The 20842-nt window shown below is 45.7% G+C and overlaps 1 protein-coding gene across 1 annotated transcript in view; it reads right to left on the reverse strand.

Annotated features, from left to right (window-relative positions):
* Window positions 1-512: 512 nt before the first annotated feature.
* The window catches only part of Kdr (kinase insert domain receptor), a 42398-nt gene continuing 22068 nt past the window's right edge, over window positions 513-20842 (reverse strand). Inside the window, exons 16-30 of the mRNA XM_032916717.1 lie at window positions 19692-19798; window positions 19127-19262; window positions 18666-18770; window positions 17416-17529; window positions 16864-16952; window positions 16125-16278; window positions 14327-14424; window positions 12017-12139; window positions 11770-11881; window positions 11424-11523; window positions 10991-11096; window positions 9470-9621; window positions 4543-4642; window positions 4011-4096; window positions 513-2323 (exon numbers count right to left, since the gene is read on the reverse strand). Of these exons, the coding sequence (XP_032772608.1) occupies window positions 2128-2323; window positions 4011-4096; window positions 4543-4642; window positions 9470-9621; window positions 10991-11096; window positions 11424-11523; window positions 11770-11881; window positions 12017-12139; window positions 14327-14424; window positions 16125-16278; window positions 16864-16952; window positions 17416-17529; window positions 18666-18770; window positions 19127-19262; window positions 19692-19798 (1778 nt within the window). The 3' untranslated portion in view covers window positions 513-2127. The remainder of the gene's footprint in view (window positions 2324-4010; window positions 4097-4542; window positions 4643-9469; window positions 9622-10990; window positions 11097-11423; window positions 11524-11769; window positions 11882-12016; window positions 12140-14326; window positions 14425-16124; window positions 16279-16863; window positions 16953-17415; window positions 17530-18665; window positions 18771-19126; window positions 19263-19691; window positions 19799-20842) is intronic.

A 20842-nucleotide genomic window follows, 5' to 3' on the forward strand; every position in this document is an offset into this window, starting at 1 on the left:
ATTAGATACACATTTTGAACTCTTATATTTTAGAAAACATGTCAGTGAAATGGGGACATGGTGGAGCATGCCTGGAGGCAGCACTATGGAGATGGAGGAAATCGAACCAGAGCTCTGTGCTATCCTTGGCTACACAGGCAGATGGGGGCCAGCCTGGGCTAAAGACCCTGTCTTCTCCCCCAAATGCAAGCAAACAATGTTCAGCATTGCTGGAGGTGGAGATCCATACCAGCACCGGGGATTTGCTTTGCTCTCTGAATTCAGGCAGGAGCAGTCCCTCAAAATGTCGATAATGGATCTTACACTCCAACCTTAGCTACACTCCTGTCTCTGCTCATGGCCTCCAGCTTTGGCCACTTGCCCCGGGATCTCGCACTTGAGTTCTGAGGGTCTCTTGGAGGCCACTGTACACACGCATGGGCTCGGGGCGTGACAAGGATATGTTTCTGTATGAATTAGGGTTGTAATGAAGGCGAGGCGGGATGAGGCCGTGATAATATGACAGCACCGCGTCTCTTTACTCGGAATACATTTATTGGTTTATAAAGCGTATGAACAGTTGGTAGGAACATTCCTCCTAAGAACAGAGAACAAGGACACACTCACATTATCTCTGATTCCCCTTTCTCCTCCGTTTGAGGTGAGAGAGATGGGTAGGGATAGCTGCGCATCCTCACGAAAGGATTCCTTCGAGTTTCTCAACGTCCTGAAGCACCAGCTGCTCAGACCTCACAGTCTCTGTCGTGCTACATAATACTGATACGAAATGCAGATAGTACAAAGTTCCTTATATATAATATAAAGTTTCAATATATTACATTTGTTCCACATAACAGACTATAAATATATGTGCCACAGCATGTTTTACAGTCATTGGCCCCTGCTCGTCACGCTATGGTACCAAATGAAAAGTAGTTTCTCTTTTGAAAAACATATGCCCAAGGGCAAAAAAAAAAAAAAAAAAACAAACAAAACAGTAGACACAGCTTTATATGTTAAAATTCTAAACGATACAGTAGATGTTATCAGACCTTGGCTATAAAGTAATTTCGAAATCTGGCTAGTGATTTTATCTGGAGAGCAAAACCAACCAATTAAGACCTTCTGCCATCACGTGGCCACAAAGCTAAAATACTGAGCACTTGGGGGGGGGTGACAGAAGTGGAGTCAGAGGAAGAACAAAGGGATACATCCTGTCTGAGCCTTTACGGTCGCCACTTGACAAAACCCTCAGACACTGCCACCAGGGCAGACAAGTGGGTATCCACCCAGCAGAAACCCTGAGTTTCTGTTGTGTTCTCACAGTTCTTCGGCATGACAAGGAGCGGAGCCTCGGCCAAAGTCCCTCTCTTTTAGGATTCTGAGTTAAGGCACAGCCTGGGGGATGAGGATCAAGCGGCATCATTTCCTTCCTGGGGCTAGGCCAGGAGACACGTAAGAGTCCGGAAGGAACTCTCATTAGGAGTAGGAAACAGCACAGGGAACTCGCCTGTAGCCCAACTGTGAAGAGCACGCAACCTTCCAAAACCAAACCCCGACGGCCGCCTTGGCGTTTCCTGACAGGCCACATGCTCACCTCCACCACAGCCAGCACAATGCATCTGCAGGCTCCAACCGCTCTCCGAGCGAGCCTGCTCCTTCCTTCCTACCAGTCCACATCCCACACTTAACACTTGGCTCACAGCCCACATCCTCCACAAAGCCTTTTAGGTAGGACTCAGCCCTGGGACATCTCCCCCATCCCAACACACAAAGCACTAACATCGCCCATTTTATCCAGTTTCACAGGGGGCTCCATTGCCTGGGTATGGCTACTTCTTGGAGGATAGAGCCGCTGTTTGGACGTCTTTTGTTTCAACTGGTAGTGAGACCCGCAGCAGGGCACAATATATAGGATTTTTTAAACCAATGGAAAAGAGAGTATAGTCAACACATTCTTGGGTCACGGGCATTGTTCTGGAAATGCCCTGAGGACAAGCGTCTTGCCGTCTGAGGTCCCTCTTCTGAAATGAAAATCAAATGCAGCTACTTCCGAGCGGTGGAAAGAACAACACTTGAAGATCTAAGCAGCACCTCTCGAGTTATTTCCAGGAGTTGGGGGCGGGGACGGGACAGGGCCACTTCCTTTTAAACCGGAGATGAGCGCAGTGTGGTCCCAGAGTCAACGTGCCCTGCAACATCCACCAGCTTTAAAAGTCCTGCCTCGTCACTGGAGTACACGGTGGTGTCTGTGTCGTCTGAGTGATACCCAGACTGGTAGCCGCTGGTCTGGTTGGAGCCTTCCGAGGCCACAGACTCCCTGCTTTTACTGGGCATCATCCCACTGTGGAAGAAATGGTAAGCAAGTGAGTGGAAGAAGGAAGCCAGTGCGTTGGCTTTTCACACCCACCAAGTCCTCAGCTCAAGGAGGTGGAATCCCGTCCAGAGACACTAGCCCCTATCTCTCATTCCCTAACCAGCCTAGCAGGTTTCTTCAGACAAGGTCTACTCTCAGGTACTAGCATGAGCTTGTAGCTGCAGATAAGTCCTCTAATTTGGGTCCAAGTCTTTCAAGCCTGAGGTGAGATAAAAGCCATTCTCCTGAAGTTCGCAGAACCCCAACCAATGGAATAGGTTTACAGCCTGGATGATTGGCGCGTTTGTATACAGTGATAGGGGCCACAGGGTCTCTTTCATGATATCACAGGATATCGGGATGGTCCAAAAGATCAATTGAGTTTTTCTTGTCCGGTCATTTAGGGGGCTACATGGTTATGAGAAATGTTAATAAATTCGTCAAGGGAAAAATAAAAGCTAGCAGAGTGTGCAGTCTGGCCAGACATGTCAAAAACTGCTTTTTCATCATCAAAACCACATTCTCTGGACAAATTGGGGGTCCAGTCACTCAGCAGCAACTGGGGAATGTTTCCAATGACAGAGTCATCAAGTCAAAACTAACAAACAACATGGGCTGTGTGGACCGAAAGGTCCGTCTGGCTTTGCCTTTGATGGGGTCTAATTCTCATTATTCATAGTAAAAGCCACAGAGAGAGTTTAATCTACTCTGTGTTCAGATATGGTTTAAAGTAAGAACCAGAAATACGTTTCCCCCTCTCAGTTCCACTCTTCAATTCCCACACCAAAACCAGTTTGTGTCTCAAACAATGGCATGATGCTGGCCACCTAGTACCTCTGACTAGGTGTTGTTGGAGTCAATGAAGGAAGCACGTGGTTGGTGCCCGTGGTTAGTTCTCTTAAAGAGAACAGCAGACTTTACTGTTGCCATTGTTATTGTTGTACATGCATCACTCAAAAGTCCCAGGGATTCCCATGTCATACAGTAGCTTGGTAATGTGTACATCAAATCTTTTGTTTTCCTACCTATGGTGAACCTGCTGGCAAATAAATAATTCCTGTTATCCCATTATTCTTATAAATATAGATTTTTATAATGATTTTTTTTATATGTAAGTCAGGTACATGTATTCAAAGCCACTACATATATCCTATTGAGCCATAAGGCAGAAGGACTCAGGAGCAAATTTAATAGTTTTCCCACAACTGAAAGGGCAGTGACTCAAAGAATCATATATCTATTTACATATGGTCTTTGTTAACTACAGATAAAGCCATTTAAGTGCAGGCTTGACAGTCCTTCAGAGTCTGCAAAGTCTTCACTTTCAGGATCCTGGTACCTGGTGAGATCTCCGCTGTTTGGCCAGGACCGTAGAAACCACCAGTCACTCTGCTGGCCCGGATCAGTCTGCTCAGAAGTCCCAAAGCCTTCGCCAATTTAGTTATTAGAAATTGGCCAAATACTCTTAAACTCGCTTCAGTATTTTTTTTTTTCAGACTCAACAATTTCATCGTTTGGTTTACTTCACTTCTTTATCAAATTGCTCTCTTGAGATATTAATGTCATCAGCCTTCAAAGGCACCGAAAGGAAAAACTGCACCTACACTGAATGACTTTATTAGGTCCTCCCAAAAATACCCATTGAAATAGTCTTTCTTCATTGGCTGACTCTTACCCAAAAGATGGAGATAATTTGTTCCTGTCTTCCAGAGTTTTCAGCTCTTCGGATGCAAGGACCATCCCACTGTCTGTCTGGCTGTCCTTTTTAGGAGACAATGAGATGACACGGTGAGTGTGCACGTGACCAGCTACTTTAAACCCTTTTCCCAATACATCTAGCTGACAATAGGATTCAATGTCCTACCGAGGAGGGAGAGGGTGTGGCAGCCAGAAACAGTGCAAGCCACAAAGGAAGCAAATGCTTTCAGGAAATAGACTTGGGCTAAGGAGAAAGGAAAGGTTGGGGTGCTGGGGTCCCCTTCTCTCTGCACAGAGGCATTTACATTTATTGAAGTTGGGCTATCTTGAACCTTGGTCCAGGTGCCTTTCATATGGCAAAACTAAAGATCCATCACCCGCCATGGCACACAGGCTCAAGGACTGCCTTAATGAGGTTCCAAGACTCAGATGCTTAGGTTAATATTTATCTAGCTAGTATTTCACCCCAAGTTATTATTCCTACGACTATTTATAAAAGATGTACTTACATCTGGAATCACTTTTACTTCTGGTTCCTCCAAAGGGATATCTTCGAATGTTTTTACACTCACTGGCCGGCTTTTTCGCTTACTGTTCTGCAGATAATGACTGCAAGAGAACAAATATTTATTTGTATTTGGGTGGTGGTACATTTGGCTGCGGATGCCTCGAGTGATATCTAAGTTCATTATCTTTCAACCGCAAGTCTAATAGCAACCTTCAAAACATCTCTGGTGAAAGAAAAATAGAATTCAAAACGAATATTTTTTTTTTTGCTAGCATGCACGGAAGGCTTAATTTCCTGTGAAAGTCCATTTAAAAGTATAATAAAACTGAGAAGGGTAAAGGGGACCCTGTGCCTTGGAATCCTGCTTCTGAGGCTCAGTGCTGAACCAAGGACAAGGGCAGCTGACTCAACAGCCTTCTGATGGGCCCTGACTGGATGGGATTCCTCCAGTGATCTCTTGATGTACTGCATCGTGTTTTGCCTTTTTATAGCCATCTCCAAAGAGAGGTGTTCTTTCTACACAGTACTCACATGGCAGCCTGGGCAAGGGAAACACCTTCGGTATCCCTAAGGGACACTGTGCTGGGCAGTGATCTCAAGGCAGCGTCTTCCTTCTACATGAACTCCAGATCTAGGACACAGATGGAGGTGGGCTAGGTCTTACCCAGCCTTGCTTTTAGCCCACACAGTGGCTTATTTCAGGAAAGAACGGTGGCTTCAGAGTCTTAAGACACTTTGTATAGATTTGAGTCTAACACTGACTACACAAATGAGAGTCATGCCTCTGCCACTCCATTTCAAACGCATATTGGCAATAGTAATGCTTCTGCAGCATGCAAGGACGTTGGCAAGGTGAACAGCATGGTAAGCGTCAAGTTTGCGGTTCTTAGGAAGTGCAAAACTTGATCAACCAGCATTTGCTTCCCTGCTTTTGAATTCCAGAAGACCTTCAAAGAATGAGACTTGTCAGATAGCACATCTCCGCCTCCTTTGGGTGGTTCTTCCCTGCTACTTGACATTGGGAGAGTCCAGAGATCCTATCAAAGCCTCCTGCAGCCCAAAGGGAGATAAGAGAAGCCCCCTTTACAGGAAACATCCATGAAGACAATAAACATATTCTTCACTCTTGTCCTGTGACAAGCAGTCTGCTGGCACAGTGCATAAATGCTGGGTCAGAGTTGAAAAATGGAAACTGAACCTCTCTTCCCTTCCCTAAGAGGTCGTTTCCTCCCCCACACAGAGGAGAAAATGAGGTTCTCGGTGATACCCTGACTTGGGAGACCCCACAGGAAAGAAGACAGGCCAGGCAATACAGGGAACAAGCAAAGCCTGTTTCCTGATAAGTCTGGTTCTTAAAAGCAGTGGCTGTCTAAGCTGGTTGGTACCATGCCTATTCGGAAAGAACTTCAGGAACCTATCACAGCCCAGACACTGAGCTGAATGCTCTTCAGACATTGCCACACATCCTCTCACAGTAACCTCCCCACAACCTACTTGTCCAAGATCATACAACGAGAGTCTTAGGCTGTATTTGTGAGGGCCACTGAGAAGTTTGAGGCATGGGACTTGGCATGATCAGATACGCTTTCTAGAAAGTTGGCTGTGAAGAGAAGGAGAAGACCAGAGGCAGTGAAGCCTGATGGGAGACTTCACACTTATCTAGCAGGAAAGCAGAGAATCTATCTGATTAAAGAACGAGGATTCGCATAAGGTTTGGAGCAGAGCCTGGATTCCATAGATATCTGAAGGGACAGCCAGGCGGAGTCGGGAGGCCTGGGTCTCCCACAGCTACCATAGAAGATTCAGATCCTTAAATTCTGTGCCCAGTGATTTAAAACTGGAATTGGTCCTTCATGAATGACCAAGTATTTTCTTGCCCCTCTGCTTGCCTGTGCTCCCCACAGTCTCCCAGATAGATCTCTCATTTCTCACGGAGAGATGAAGAAGCCCATGCTCACTGAGAGAGTTCTGGGGAGAACCAGAATTCACACTTAAGGCTCTAAAGCCCCGACGGGGTTGTTTTTCCTCATCCCATTCCACATCGACTCTCTTGGATTTGCAGGATGGAAAAGAAAGAACAGAGTCAAGGACATGCCGCTCAAATCTTCATTAAGCACCTACTAAGTTCCCACTGCTAGTGCACTGACCCTGGGGTGAGTGGGTGGGTGGGGTCAGTACGGAGTATGAAGTAGATGAAAGGGGAAGACAGATTACTCCCCTTTCAAGTAGTCTCGAAAGATGGCCAAATCCTAGAGAGCCAGATAGCCAGCAGGCTCTCCCAGGCATCAGTCCACCACGGTCATTTAATTACCACTCGCAATTAATCAAAATGAGGGAAATACTGTGTCCCAAAGCCTGGCTCTGGGAGGGAACTGCGAAGAAATCTCTTATAAACTACTTGGAATGGGGGGTGAAGCTCCCAGAGGAAATGACAGAGCAAGCACAGACGGTCCACACACTGCGCTGTAAGAGAGAGGAGCCCAATAAAACACAGGTTTTTTTTTTTTGAGGGAAGCACACTTGGGGCCAGAGATGATCCACCATGGGGGAAGACGAAGACAGAGCTAAGTCTAGACGTGAGTGGCCCTCCCTGCCTCCGCTCCTCAGCCTCTCCTCTCCAGAACTGTCGAGCAAATATTTTAAAATAGTCTAAAGGGGCAACAAATCAAGAGGCTGTCTCCCACCGGGATGTCCCTGTCCAACTCTATTTATAATTCCGCAGAGTTGAAAAAGTATGGGGGGTGGGGGGATTGAAGCGAGAAAGACCCAGCTTTTCTCCTTGGCTGGAAGCGTGAAAACAGACAGAGCGGGCCCTGAGAGGTGTCACAGCCTCCGTGGATTTCCACCCAGAGAAGCTGAACCACGGGAGAGCCCCACCCTGCCCTGTATGCAGGGTACTCACACCTCCACCCCGCACCACCCTGAATTCAGACCACCATAAGGTGATGGAGGGCTTCGTTTCTGTAAGAAGAATAGGGGACTCGAGGGAAGATGCAAACAAAAGCCCGCCATGTCTGTTCTATTTTTCAGTTCGTGGATAGCTAAGAGAGAACCTAGTCTGGGAAGGCTCCTTCCAAACTCACAGGCAGAAAATCTGAGCCAAGCTTGGCTGGGCTTAAAGAACGGTGTCATGTCTGTCCACATGTCTGGGGATAAATGTTAGCGGTCTCTTTTTAGACCCAGCCGCACATTGGCATTTCTAGTACCCAAACTTGACTTCATCACCTGCTGAGTGCCATAGGCAAAGCCAGCAAGCCAAATGCTCTGAACTCTGCTGGGTCACAGGACATGAGAAGGACAGTGTGTCACCACACAGCTCTCTGATTAAGGAAAGGCAATGCAGCGCGTGGGAGCAACGATCGAGCCCCAAGGCAGGTGAACCTTAACTAGGAAATTGGGAGTTTTACTTCACGACTTCAGACTCTTCCTCTCGCCTTGGAAGAAGGGAAAACCAGCTGAATCAGAGATCAAAGGACATGGACTCGTCTCAGGGCAGGATGGGAAGCAGCTCTCTTGAGGGCTGTCCTTCATGATGTGCCTTCAAGTGCCAGGCACTTAGAAATACGTTATGGTATGTACATCGTCCAAGCAGCCATTCTCAAACAACACCAGTGGGGTTGCCTTGCTTTACAAAGAAATTGTGTGTGTGTGTGTGTGTGTGTGTGTGTGTGTGTGTGTGTGTGTGTGTGTGTGTGTGTGTGTGTGTGTCGGTGTGTCGGTGTAGCAAGAGTGGGGTGGGGTTGGGGGTAATTGACGATTTGGGACTTGTTAAACTGCCAAAAGGAAGACCCAGGCAGCATATCTGGTTTTACCAAATTCTCATGTCTACACTTTTAGTCACCCTCCTTTGCTTGAGCTAAGACTTATGTTTAGTATCCAACCTAGAAAACAGTTTCTATCTTGCCTAAGTCCTCATATAGACAAAACAACAGCAAAAATCCCTGATAATATACAGAAAAATTCTTCAAAGAACATTGACTGCTCTTGTTATAAAGGGATGGCAGCTTGCTGGTCTCTCTCTCTCTCTCTCTCTCTCTCTCTCTCTCTCTCTCTCTCTGCAGTACATGAATCCTGTCATGCAGGATTCCCCAGGGCAAAACATCCCTAGGCCTCTCTAACTGGCAGTGCAGTACCTGGGCCAACGCCTCCCCCAGGGGACAGTTGCCCATTCCTCCCGCAGCTTGGGGACACTCAGGGAGACAAGTAGCTCCCATGCTGTCAGGGGGTCCAGTTGCAGAAGGACAAGGCCCAAAGCTAAGTGAAGTTGTCTTGGGCTTAGGAAAGGATTGCATTGTGGGAAACCCCACGGGCGTGCTCCTCATATGCAGGTATTAACTGAGAACATAGAGAGCTGCCTGGCCCACAGACCAGGGCTAGACTGCACAGCATTTGCCTTAAATAAACTCAAGCATCCCATTAGGTAAATACAATGCCGAAACGCAGACTCGGGAGAGGTTTCTGAGCTGAAGTTGCCAGCCCCTTTGAGGACACAGCCCGTGGCATGCTGTATCGACACCAGAGAGCCCTCAGCATGTTTCATATTTGCACAGAATTCTTTCTTCCTGAGTCTTTCCTAAGCCATTTAATTCACCTTAATAAAAGTGTACATGGGGACCATTTTAATACAGATGTCTCAGTAACATAGCTTTCTCTCCCTCTCTTTCTTCTCTGAGATTAACGAACTGTGGCATTTTAGTTATTTGCTCCCACAAGGCTTAGAATTCTTAAAGGCAGAGCCGTGCCAGCAACATGGGCCACAGATGCGAGGTGGCTCAACTCTCCAGACCTTTGGGGAGCACTGCCCTGTGACTGCCCTCAGAACTCCAGTATGGAGCAGCCTAACCAAACGTCTTCCTCCCCGACCTCCTGAGCTGACCTGGAAGCCCCCCACCCCCTGCCCTGGAGGGGATGCTGTCCATATCCAGTACCTGATTCCCGCTGTGTTGTCATAATGGAATTTGGGGTCGCACACTTCCTCTTCCTCCATACAGGAAACAGGTGAGGTAGGTAGGGAGAGTCCAGAATCCTCTTCCATGCTCAGTGTCTCTGACATTGGAAGAACAATATAGTCTTTGCCATCCTGAAACAATAAACACAGCACAGCATTGTTGTGGCTGCTGTCCTGCAAGGGCCTTTTCATGCAAAACAAAGGGCAGGGGGGTGTCCTGGGCTCTGTGTGCTGCTTTCCTATCTGAGCGCAAGACTTCAAGACCGTCTTGGAAAAGGGTTGACAAGAACAAAGGAGTACTTGAAAGGGATGTGTGGAAGAAGGTTAATAAAGGGACTGAGGGAAAAAACAGGATTAGTAAAGGGACAAGAGGCCATGGTTGCCATGAAAACAAAGCAGGCAATGGCTGTGGATGTCATGTGAGAACACAAAGCCCAGAAATCGGTTCCCCACAAAGACCTCCACGGGAGCCAGGCCTTCAAAGCACGGTGCCTCCGGTGGCGCCTCTACATTCCGAGGCAATGGAAGATCAGGAGGCAGTGAAGAGCAAAGACACAGCAGGATTGTAGGAATTCTGGGAAACGGTAATACAGGCCCAGGCTATTTCTCAAGAGAAGGAAGGAAAACGAGCACAGAAAAATCTGACACAGGCAAACGTTTGGAAGGTTTGTTAATGAGAGTGGATGTGATCCTCAAGTGTTCAGAAGGACAGAGGAATCCATTGGCTCTCACTACATCAAGGCACACCTAGCAGAGTGTGACTAACTTTTTAGAGGGCAGAGCTCTGCTATGGCGCTGTCGGGAGAGTGCGGCATTTCACTAAGAGGGGCCAATGTCATGGTTTTGCATAATCTTCGTGTTTGGTTTGTTTTGACTTTTCCTGCAGAATTTACTGAAACTTACTTGAAATTCCTTCCATTTCTGAAAATCTGTAAGTTAACCCAGTTTGGTATTTTGTTTTGTTTTCTTTGTTTTTATTTGAGGTATTCTTGTTCTGCTGCCCAAGTTGGCCTCAAACTCGTGGTTATTTGGGATTATGTATGTATGTTTGAGATTATTATAAAATCCCAGAATGCTGGGATTACAGACATGCACCATCACGCTCAGAAGATTTTTTTTAACTTTAGAAGAACATGTGAAGAGATACCATAAAAAAAAAATAAGGGGGTGGGGACAGCAAGATGATGACCCAGTGGGTAAAAGCATCTTCAGTCAAGCCTGATGACTTGCGTGCTTTCCTCTGGACCAGCATGGTAGGAGGAGAGAACAGACTCCTGCAACTTATGAATGGAATAGAGTCATCTGTCCTTAAGCTATGAATTAGGATCTCATCAGTCCAAAGACCAACTAAGACTTTTAGGAAGACTTGTTGCTCAGAATGGGAAGAGAGAGGCTCTGTTTTCAGTGGCCAAGAGAATAACATGGTGCAGTCAAGTGTTAGAGCAGAGACCCCAGACCCGAGTCCTCTTCGTAGAAGCTTCTCGAGTAGAGGGTTACAAACCTGCTGAGCATTTGCTTGCAGGAGATTTCCCAAGTGCTCCACCAACTCTGAAAACGCGGGTCTCTGGTTGGGGTCCTCATGCCAGCAATCCAGCATGGTTTGGTACCTGGACAAGTAAGACACTGGCTTCAGTAACTCTGCCATCCTTCCAAGAGCTAATGGTCAAGATAAACACTTGAGTGAGAAGCATTTGCTAAGAGTGAAGATGCTAAGAAGGGATATAAAACTACAGGAGACACAGGTACCTGCAGCAACCTTTAATAAAAACCTCCCTAGGGTAGCTTCCATGTAATGGTGCTTAAGCTACCTAAGGAAGGTTTTGAAGACAAACTGAACAAAGTAGGCCATGGCGTAGATGCACACAAAGGAAGGCCTCTTTGCTCCTTAATGGGAAGAGTTTGTGAGAAAAGAAAGATGTTTTCCGGAGTCTTACATTTCTGGGGTGGTATAGTCAGGAGCCCGCATTCTCGTTCCTTCTTTCAATCTCCTACAAAATTCTTCATCAATCTTGACCCCAGGATATGGGGAAGCACCTAGCATAAGACAGGAAAAGAGCATTGGGTGATTTGAATCCCCCGCAAAAGGCCTTAAAGTCCGATCCCTGTACATCTGTATCACCTACATAGCTTTCTTGATTTTACCACCTAAATCTTCTAAGAAATTCTACTTGACAGGAGGTAAAAGGCAGAGAGGAAATGATACCCAAGGCTCGTCAGTTACTATCATCGTACTTGCTCCTGAACCCCAACCCAGGAGAGGGTCAAAGAGAAGTGACTTACCTAAGGAAAATATTTCCCAGAGCAAAACACCAAAAGACCACACGTCACTCTGAATTGTGTATACTCTGTCAAAAATTGTTTCCGGGGCCATCCACTTCAAAGGGAGTCGGGCCTGAATGGGAGACAGCAGAGCATCACAAATTAGCAGGTTTCTAAAGAAAAAACACTCCCCTCGCTTCTGAACACAAATTCACAAAGTTTTAATTGCACACCTGAATAGACACAAAGTTTGCCTTTAGATACCTACATCTCCTTTTCTGACGTAATCTGGATCTTTATAAATGTCCCGGGCCAAGCCGAAGTCACAGATCTTAACCACGTTCTTCTCCGATAGGAGAATGTTTCGGGCTGCCAGGTCCCTGTGGATACACTGTGAAAAGAACGGTACGTGTGGTAAATCTCTACACAGCTAATCTCTTTCACATCTGCTCTGACCTCACGCTTAACAAAAAAAAAAAAAAATCCCACATCGGAGAACCAAATGATTAGCAACGACTAGGGTTGTGTTTTATACCAACGCGTCAGGAAAAGGGCCTGTGTGTTTCATTGATACACACATCTGCTTATTCCATAAACAGTCCCGGGCTCTGGAGCTAAAAGTCTGACAATGGACACAATTAAAAAAATGTGTCTCTGATCACATCCACACGTCCTTTGGCTTGTACCCTCTGTGACTAAAACTGGGTTATACTTAGGAGACCCTAGAATAGACGGGTCTTCAGTGGGTGTGTAGAAATCAGAAGCAAGGGTTCTCATTGGTGTAGCGTGCTTTGTTAGCCTTCTCTTCCATTTGGTATGGAAGCTGGACTGGATCTGGAGGCAGTACCCAGTGGTACTCATCCTGCTTCCAAAGTGTTTGATATTACAGTGAAGACGAACCCAGGCAAAGGTAACCAACACGAGTGGAATAGATTCGTGCTAGAGCTCGGTTCTAAACCTCTGGATTCTCAGTTCCTCTGGTGGTCTCTCCTTTCTGTCCTCTAACTTGATCTGATGTTCAACCACTAAGCATCTATGTCTCTATGATCATAGCCCTCAGCCAAGTGCCCAAGAGCTACCTGAGAGGGAATGTGATCCCCAACTGTGCTTTAGACACAAATAAAAGGCTACACGAAGAGTTCCTGGTCAGCACGGGAGTGACCACAGAAGCTGGTAATCATTGCCTCTGCCCCATCTGGCACCTCAGGTCCGGGCAGCATTCTCCCTCACACCAGAATATTCAGGATGGCATTGTCTTGTGTGAGTCAGTAAAACTGGAAAGGTCACAAACCAGGTGACACCTGCTTTCCACCAAGGATCATTCTTTTCCAGACAGACAACCAGGTAGTATTCAAAAAGATCACCTGGTGGGTATGAGAGAAAGAAAGGACTCTGACTCCGTCCTCTCCAATCACAATATTAATTCCCCCTTTCTGTCGCCAAAAGGAACTACTTGGCTCGGGAATGCGCTTTGGCATTTACAAAAATAACAATCTTTGAAAGAGATTCAAGGCCCTTCTCTTTGGGAAGATCCTGTAGGTCTTGGGAAATAAACCTACAAGAAATAGTCAGCAGAACCCAAGAGCCTAAGAGCCCAAGGTTCTGGAAGCTTGTGAGAAACTCTAAATTTCAGAGAGGAGAGGGACAAGGGACTTTACAATGATAAAGAAAACAAAAGGACTATTAAAGCCTTCTGTTCCCTCAGGAACCGGCAGCAAAGACATTTCATCAACAGAGAGCTTCTCCTAAATAGATGTGAACCTTTCCTACTGCATAGCCCCCACCTTCCCAAGGTCACCAAGGACTTCCACCCACCTACTCCCACCGCGGTGGTGTTTACAACAATGTTTGTCACTTGTCACGTCCCACCTCAGCCTTTGTTTGGCCTACTTTCTAATTTTAGCTGTTTTAATCGTCCTCATCTGAAGCAGGGTCTTCCTGCCTTCTAATTACACAAATAACAAGTAACTTTTTGATGGATGGAGAGGAATGTAAAACAAATTAAAAATAGATCCACCACACCAAGATCCACCACACCAAGATCCCTCACACCAAGACATCTACGAGACCCCTCCCCTCCCTCTCCTCGGTTCTTGCTCAAATGTCACATCTTTAGTAAAGTCTTCTCATCTACCTTGTTTAACATTGAAGTACACACATGTTAGCAAAGGCACACACAAACATGCCATTTTCATATATGCTGCAAGCCATTCCTGCTTTCCTTTATCCCACAACATCTACCCATTTAACGTTCCACAGCTGTTACTTGGGTATCGGATGTTTCATTGGCCACCAGAGCTGTAAACACCATGAAGAGGCAGAGCTGTCTCGCTTGGTTCACCATGAGGCTCTTAGAAGTCTACCGAGTGCTTAGTGGTTGGTCAATGAGTATTTATTATATGAATTAATTTCATGAAACCCCTAGCCATCTTTTATTAGCAGAAACAGAACCCCCCCCAGTGGAACCCTTTAAAGACTCCTAAAAGTGGTACATGACTTTCCAAACCAAACAAAGGGATCCCTGACTTCTAAGCTTGTGATCTGAAGACAAGGCTTCCTTCCCCCTGACCTATCATACCTTCCTTGATGCCAAGAACTCCATGCCCTTAGCCACTTGGAAGCTGTAACAGATGAGATGCTCCAAGGTCAGGAAGTCCTTGTAGAGTTCTTCAGAAGCTGTGAGAGGAGGCGGGAGGTCAGAGATGAGTGATCCCACCCTTCAAGCTCTGCTTCTACGTCAGCTACAATGATCTATTTGAGACCTGAGGGTCAATTTGAGGAAGCAAAGGCCTGCCCATTCACTAAACCCAAAATTATTAGCCTCCATCAGACTCCTTGAGGAAAATAATGCCATCTCCATTTTAGTCAAATGGAGCCAACTAAACCCAGAAGGTAGAGTGGCGGTGAAGTCAGTGCAGACAGCAGGGAGAGGAAAAGGACATTTTAAGGTCTGCCATCTCAAGCTGCTCTTGCTACTTTCCCATGAACCCAGAAGGGAAACAATAGCTCATATTAAGAGCTCTAAAAATAAAACAACACTATTCAGGGTCATCAAATCTTTTCTCTCCAGGCTTTGTCCTGGAACAAAGACCAAAGTTCAAAGTACAGTCTACAACAGAAAACTAAGAAGACCAGAAAGAAACTTCTTTCTCTTGCTTTCAAACTTAGACCTGTGGTAAGCCCGAGAAATCTGGCCTGTCCAAGAGGCTTTCCTCCAAGGAGAGGAGCAAGTGACAGCAGACGTGAAAGATGAATTTACATAAGTTGGTAGGTAGTATTTATTACAGTCAACTGATACAAATAAACACCGAGGCACTCCTGGATATTTTGAAATTATCTCTTAGCTTAGGCCAAATGAGATAAGGCTTACTGTCTCCTTCCTGGACAAAAGACCAGAGTAAACACAAATTTAATTGTCATAACAGCCTTATTAGTATTAATAAGGCTGAGACTTCTTCCTTCCCTGAAGGTTAGAGGGCTCCTGAGGAACAGTGAAAGCCTTTTTATTTTCCAGATAAAGAAATAGAGGCAAGGCCCAGGCCTGCAATTCCAAGCCATTTATACCTCAGCCCCTTTCATTTCCTTAGGTTTCCAGCTCACTTGGGTTACCATTTGTGAGTGAGAGGGTATACGACCCACTCGGTTGTAGACTCCATGACATAAGGGCTAAACAATTTCCCCATGCCCCTCTAGCCCCAGCCCTAGCCACCAGCTGCCTACATAGCTTCTAAAAAATGTTAGATTAAGTTCTATCAGTAGGCTTGTGACAGAGGAAACAGAAATGGGGGTGATTCGTCACACTCCCAAGAGCACCAGGCACCAGGCATCTCTTTGCCAATACAGTTGGGCCTGCTCCTTCTGAGTGAAGCAGACATACAGTGAGTGTGTCCCTGACTGAAGTATAGGAGGTGATGCGGAAGTCCAGCTCCACCCATCAGTAGCACTAAAACATCACTGGGAACACAACAACCAAGGGAGACAAGTCTGAAGCCTGGTTGGAAGGGACACTGTGAGAGGCCAGCTAGAGTCAACCAAGGCTAACCACGAACTGGAAAACCCTCTTCCCCTTCCAGAACATTGAACCTCTCTCTGCTGCCATTACATTCTGATCCAGCGTTGGACCAGAGTATTGGTTTGTTTACTAGAAACAGGTTAGACCCTCAAGTTACCTAGGCTCTTCAGGATAACCCAGCTTTGCCTCCCAATGGAGTTCACTGTCTATTTAGGGATTTCATTCTTTAGTTAAGCTTGCCTGGACACTACATAGGAATGTGGATTTCTTTCACACAGGACGCTTTCCCCCATTTCTGAATAGCTCAGCATCACCGCTTCCTACAAGAACGTGTGTCAGGCATGGGCAGCAGGGAAGCAGGTACCTTCTTCTTCCTCTACGTCACTGAGGGATTTCTCCTCCACAAAGCCTGAGCTGGCAGAGCTCTGGCTGCTGGTGATGCTGTCCAAGCGCCGCTTCAGGTCCATGGAGAGCTCCCCAACATAGTCTTTCCCAGAGCGGAAGCGTGCCCCTTTGCTCTGGAAAAGACGGAAATATGCAAATTCCTCGAATACAAAATGGGTCTCTAGTGCTTTGGAAGGTTACAAACAATTAAAGTTATTGAAAACCAACAAGGCAACTCCAGGAGTCTACAGTCTCTGAGTTGAATTGGGTGGGGGCAGGGGAAGGAAGTTTTAACACCATTCCCTCTATAATGCCAAGCACCTTCTTCAGCATCCAGTGTGGCTACTTCTTGTCCAGGAATATTCAGACACACAGCCATTTGTGTCCTCTTTACAGAGGGATGTACCCTCCAGAGACCCAATTATGGCTGCGGGGCTGAAGAGACACTGTAATCCAAAGCCAGTGCTCCATCTGCCCCATCCCTTCCTTAATTCAATCTAGCACATTCATACAGGTCAAGAGATTAAAGTCCTAAAAATAAAATAGTAGAAGTCCCAATAAATAAACTATTAGAAGCATACAGCCCCTAGAAGATAACAGAGGAAGTTAAGACAACCTATGAAATATGCAAAGAATTTTAACGAAAGACACACTCATAACCACTCTGAGTTTTTCTCTAATTTACAACAGGACCAAAGCACAGGCAGAAGACAGCCTACCTTATAGGGCACGAATTCATTTCTCTTGCCCCGTAAGTAAGTTGATAGGTTTCCAAACTTGCAGAATTCTACAATCACCATGAGAGGCCCTGCGAATGATGGAGCATGTTGAGAAAGGAAAATCACAAAGTCCTCACTACGTGCTCAGCCTACTGACAAGCCCAAAATGGCACTAGAAGAAGGCTACTATAACCTTTCATTAGAACAGAGCTGTAGAAATCAGACAACACCAACCCCCTCCTATTGAACCTTTTCAAAAAGGACAATTCTGTACGTGTAATCAAAACAGCAGCAATCAGACGAGATGGCTTGAGAGTCTCTCCTTTTAAGGTTTGGGGATGTTCATTTTTCTAATCTAACGCTTACTATACAAGTAGCAAACCACGTCCCCATGATGAGACCATTCTTTAACTCAAAGGGTGCTGTAGACTCATTTGATTACAGTGCTCACCAGATTTCCATGAGATACAGTAGCTTCCGGAGTCTACAAATCATTGCTTCCTTCAGACGCTAACAGAGCCTGAGGCAAGCAGAGCCTGAGCAGTTACTCACCTCCGGGCTTCGTGCAGGCACCCAGCAGGTTCACCACATTGAGATGGTGGCCAATGTGGATGAGGATCTTGAGTTCGGACATGAGGGCTCGGTGCTCGCTGTGTGTTGCTCCCTCTACAAATCCAGAATACAGATGAAAACTCTCAGTGTGCCCATTGCCAAGGGATAATGGCTGCATTTAAGTGTGCGACCCAGTCTCCCTATATCAGCAATAGTAGGAGGGCAACCATGTGTCTTGAAAAGTCAAAGGGAAAATTGATTCCTAATTGGAGATCAAACTTTACTGGAAGCAAACCCTGAATGACTGGTGTTTAAAGGACTCCAAGGAGAAGCTATTGTAAAGTTGTGAGAATCTGCAAGGGTTCACACCCAGAGTCTTTCTCTACAAGACTCTGTTTCCAGTTTAGTAGGCTGTATAAGGCCTGATTATTTCAATGCTTCCTCATAGGAAAGCAATCCCAGACATTAAATATTCTCAGATCTAGGGACCACTGAGTTGGCCAGGTGGGTAAAGGTGCCACCAAGCCTAACAGCTGGGTTCAAACCCTGGGACCCACACGGTGGAAGGAGAGAACCGACTCCTGCAGGCTATCCTCTAAATTCTGCATATACACTGTGGCATGAATATATATTCTCTCTCTCTCTCTCTCTCTCTTCTGCAGAGCTTTTGAAAGGCACAAGACTTACTGGCCAAGAGTGAGAGCAGCAGATTCTCCCTCTACAGAAGCAGTCATAGTGGAGGAGAAGATTTACATTGCCTTTCCTTGTCAGAATGTCAAGACTATGGCTTCATTACTATGAAAAAATGCTAATTTCTAAAAGAACACCCACATCCCTTTCTCCTTGCATAGCCACTCTGACCTTGCCAAGGATCTTCATAAATGAAGTCTGTTGGCATATTCTAATTCTAGAGAACATGATGGTTTTGCATTCTGCTACTTTTATTGATAGCAAACTCCTCCTGATTTCTGAAGTGTTTATTATCAGCTCACATAATAATACACCGAGGAATAAGTTATTAGAACCAGATAGTGTCCGCCCCCCTCTGTAACTGGGATCACTAAATAGAGTTGTGCAAGTTAGCCCTCATTTTGAGGTCATGAGGCTCCAAAGGAGAAAACTGTTTTCGATTTGTGCAAAGGCTATATTAGCCAGGGGCTCAAAGCCTACCTATGCAGACAGCCACTGATGCTGTTTAACGAAGGACAAAACAGAGAGAGACACATAACGATGTCATTTTCCTTTTTTACCTTTCAACATCTTGACAGCCACTGTTTTGCAAGTCGCTGTCTTGTCAATTCCAAAGGCATCTGCCTCAATCACTTGGCCAAAGGCACCACGGCCAAGAGGTTTTCCTAGAACCAATGACAGTGGAATTACAAAATACATTTTGATTGTCACAGTGTCAGAAGGCATATGAAGATTCCAATTGGTGAAGACGATGGTGTAGCCCATTTAGACCCACGGGCCACTTTACTCCTTTGTTCTGGCCTCTTCCTTTTGCTTTCCAAAAATGCCCTGCTTTGGATGGTTGCACAGGCTCCTTACTACTAGAAAGCTAAATGGATGATTACCCAAAGTCAAGAGAAAAAAATTAATATTTCTGAATCTGAATACATCGTCTAAATAGACTAGACCTGTCATTGTCTTAACACAGAGTTAGATGGGCTGGTAAAACCAATTATCAAGTTAATACCAGTTGACAACTCACCTAGTTTCAGCCGGTCCCTGGGGAACTCCCACTTGCTGGCATCATAAGGCAAGCGTTCACAGCGCTCATCCAAGGGCAGTTCATCTGGATCCATGACAATGGACAAGTAGCCTGTCTTCAGTTCCCCTTCATTGGCCTGGAAAGCATAAATTCTTCCAGTCACACACACACAGCCTTGTTTGGTTGTTGTTTTGTATACATATTGTTGTTAATAAGGGCCTCATTCATGATCATCTCATTTTCCAATGAAACTCACAGAGTTTGAGAGCGTTCCTATTATAATCCTGCTTTTAGTGCCACATCAGTTGCCAAAATGAGTTCAGAATAAGGTTTCTAACTCTTAATTACAGTGGACAGTCGGAACCTTTTACCCCTCTGGTGGCTCCCATCAATTAATGCCCACAGTCCGCCCAAAGAAAATGGACAAGAATGTTATTGTATTGAGGTAAAAATGTGCCCATTGAGCCAACAACAATGGGAAGAAGCCACTGAAAGAAGCCCAGTCAGGTTCCATTAATCACAAAAACCAACACACAAGGGACAGGAGGGGAAATTATGTTGTTACCCGCTTAACGGTCCGTAGAACAATGACGAGAAGTAGCCAGAAGAACATGGCGATCACTGCAGTGCCAACGAGAATAATGACTTCCAAGTTGGTCTTTTCCTGGGCACCTGGAAGACACATTTGAGTGATCAACAGCTAGAAACCCATAGCCTGTGGTAGAAGGTGACGAAGGATGACACGAAGGGAGGAGAGACAGGCCTCAGGTCACCCACTTTCAAGATTCCTAGGGACCCATAGCTACAAGCGCCTTAAGCTGGATAGAGTTCACCGCACTTTTAAAGTACAGCAGAAGCATACTGCTCATGAAAACATCCAGCGATAAAAGTCTCAATGAACTACAGATGCGTAACAGATACATATAGGATGTATTTGGTAAGAGAACTCTTTAAGAAAAAAACTGTACTTCTATGTGTGGGTACTACAGTCTGGTTTTGTGCTATTGGTCAATGTCTTCGCTTGTGTGGCATGGGAAAATTGATTGTTTAGAAAGCTACACAGGAGATAAGTACAGTTCTCTGTCCAGACAGCTACTTGGGACCACACACCTGCTTTGCACTGTCACTTTAAATACATTGCCCTTCTTTACTTTTTCAGTAACCTTCAGTTTTCAGATGAAAAAAATAAGATTTGAAAGATTAAGCTACTTGTCTGTGACACACAGGAAGTTGGTGGGCTATTCAAGGGTTATACTGGATTTGTCCAAATTGAGCTGCCCAAAACTCCATCCTATCCCTGTGTGGCAGAAGCCTCAAAGAGGAGAAAGAGAGGGAGAAAGGAAGATGGGAAAAGGAAGAATACGGAGAGAGAGAGAGAGAGAGAGAGAGAGAGAGAGAGAGAGAGAAACACACACACACAAACAACACACACACACAGATACAGAGAGAGAGAGAGAGAGAGAGAGAGAGAGAGAGAGAGAGAGAACCAAGAGAGAGGCACTATGTATGGAAGGAGCAAGGGAAAGGCTAGGCAATTAAGACTGTGGGCTCCTCTCCAGAACACATTCCAAGTGGAGAGATTCAGGCAGAAAGCGCTCAGCACTAAATGATTAGCACCAGGTGACTAAGATACAATAATTATCACTTGGGGTCTCGGTCTCTCCACTCACACTGTGCAGTGTGATTCAAAATGAGCTTCAAGCTTGGGGGTGGGGA

This window comes from Rattus rattus, chromosome 11, assembly GCF_011064425.1.
Source record: "Rattus rattus isolate New Zealand chromosome 11, Rrattus_CSIRO_v1, whole genome shotgun sequence".
In the NCBI taxonomy this organism is placed as follows: domain Eukaryota; kingdom Metazoa; phylum Chordata; class Mammalia; order Rodentia; family Muridae; genus Rattus; species Rattus rattus.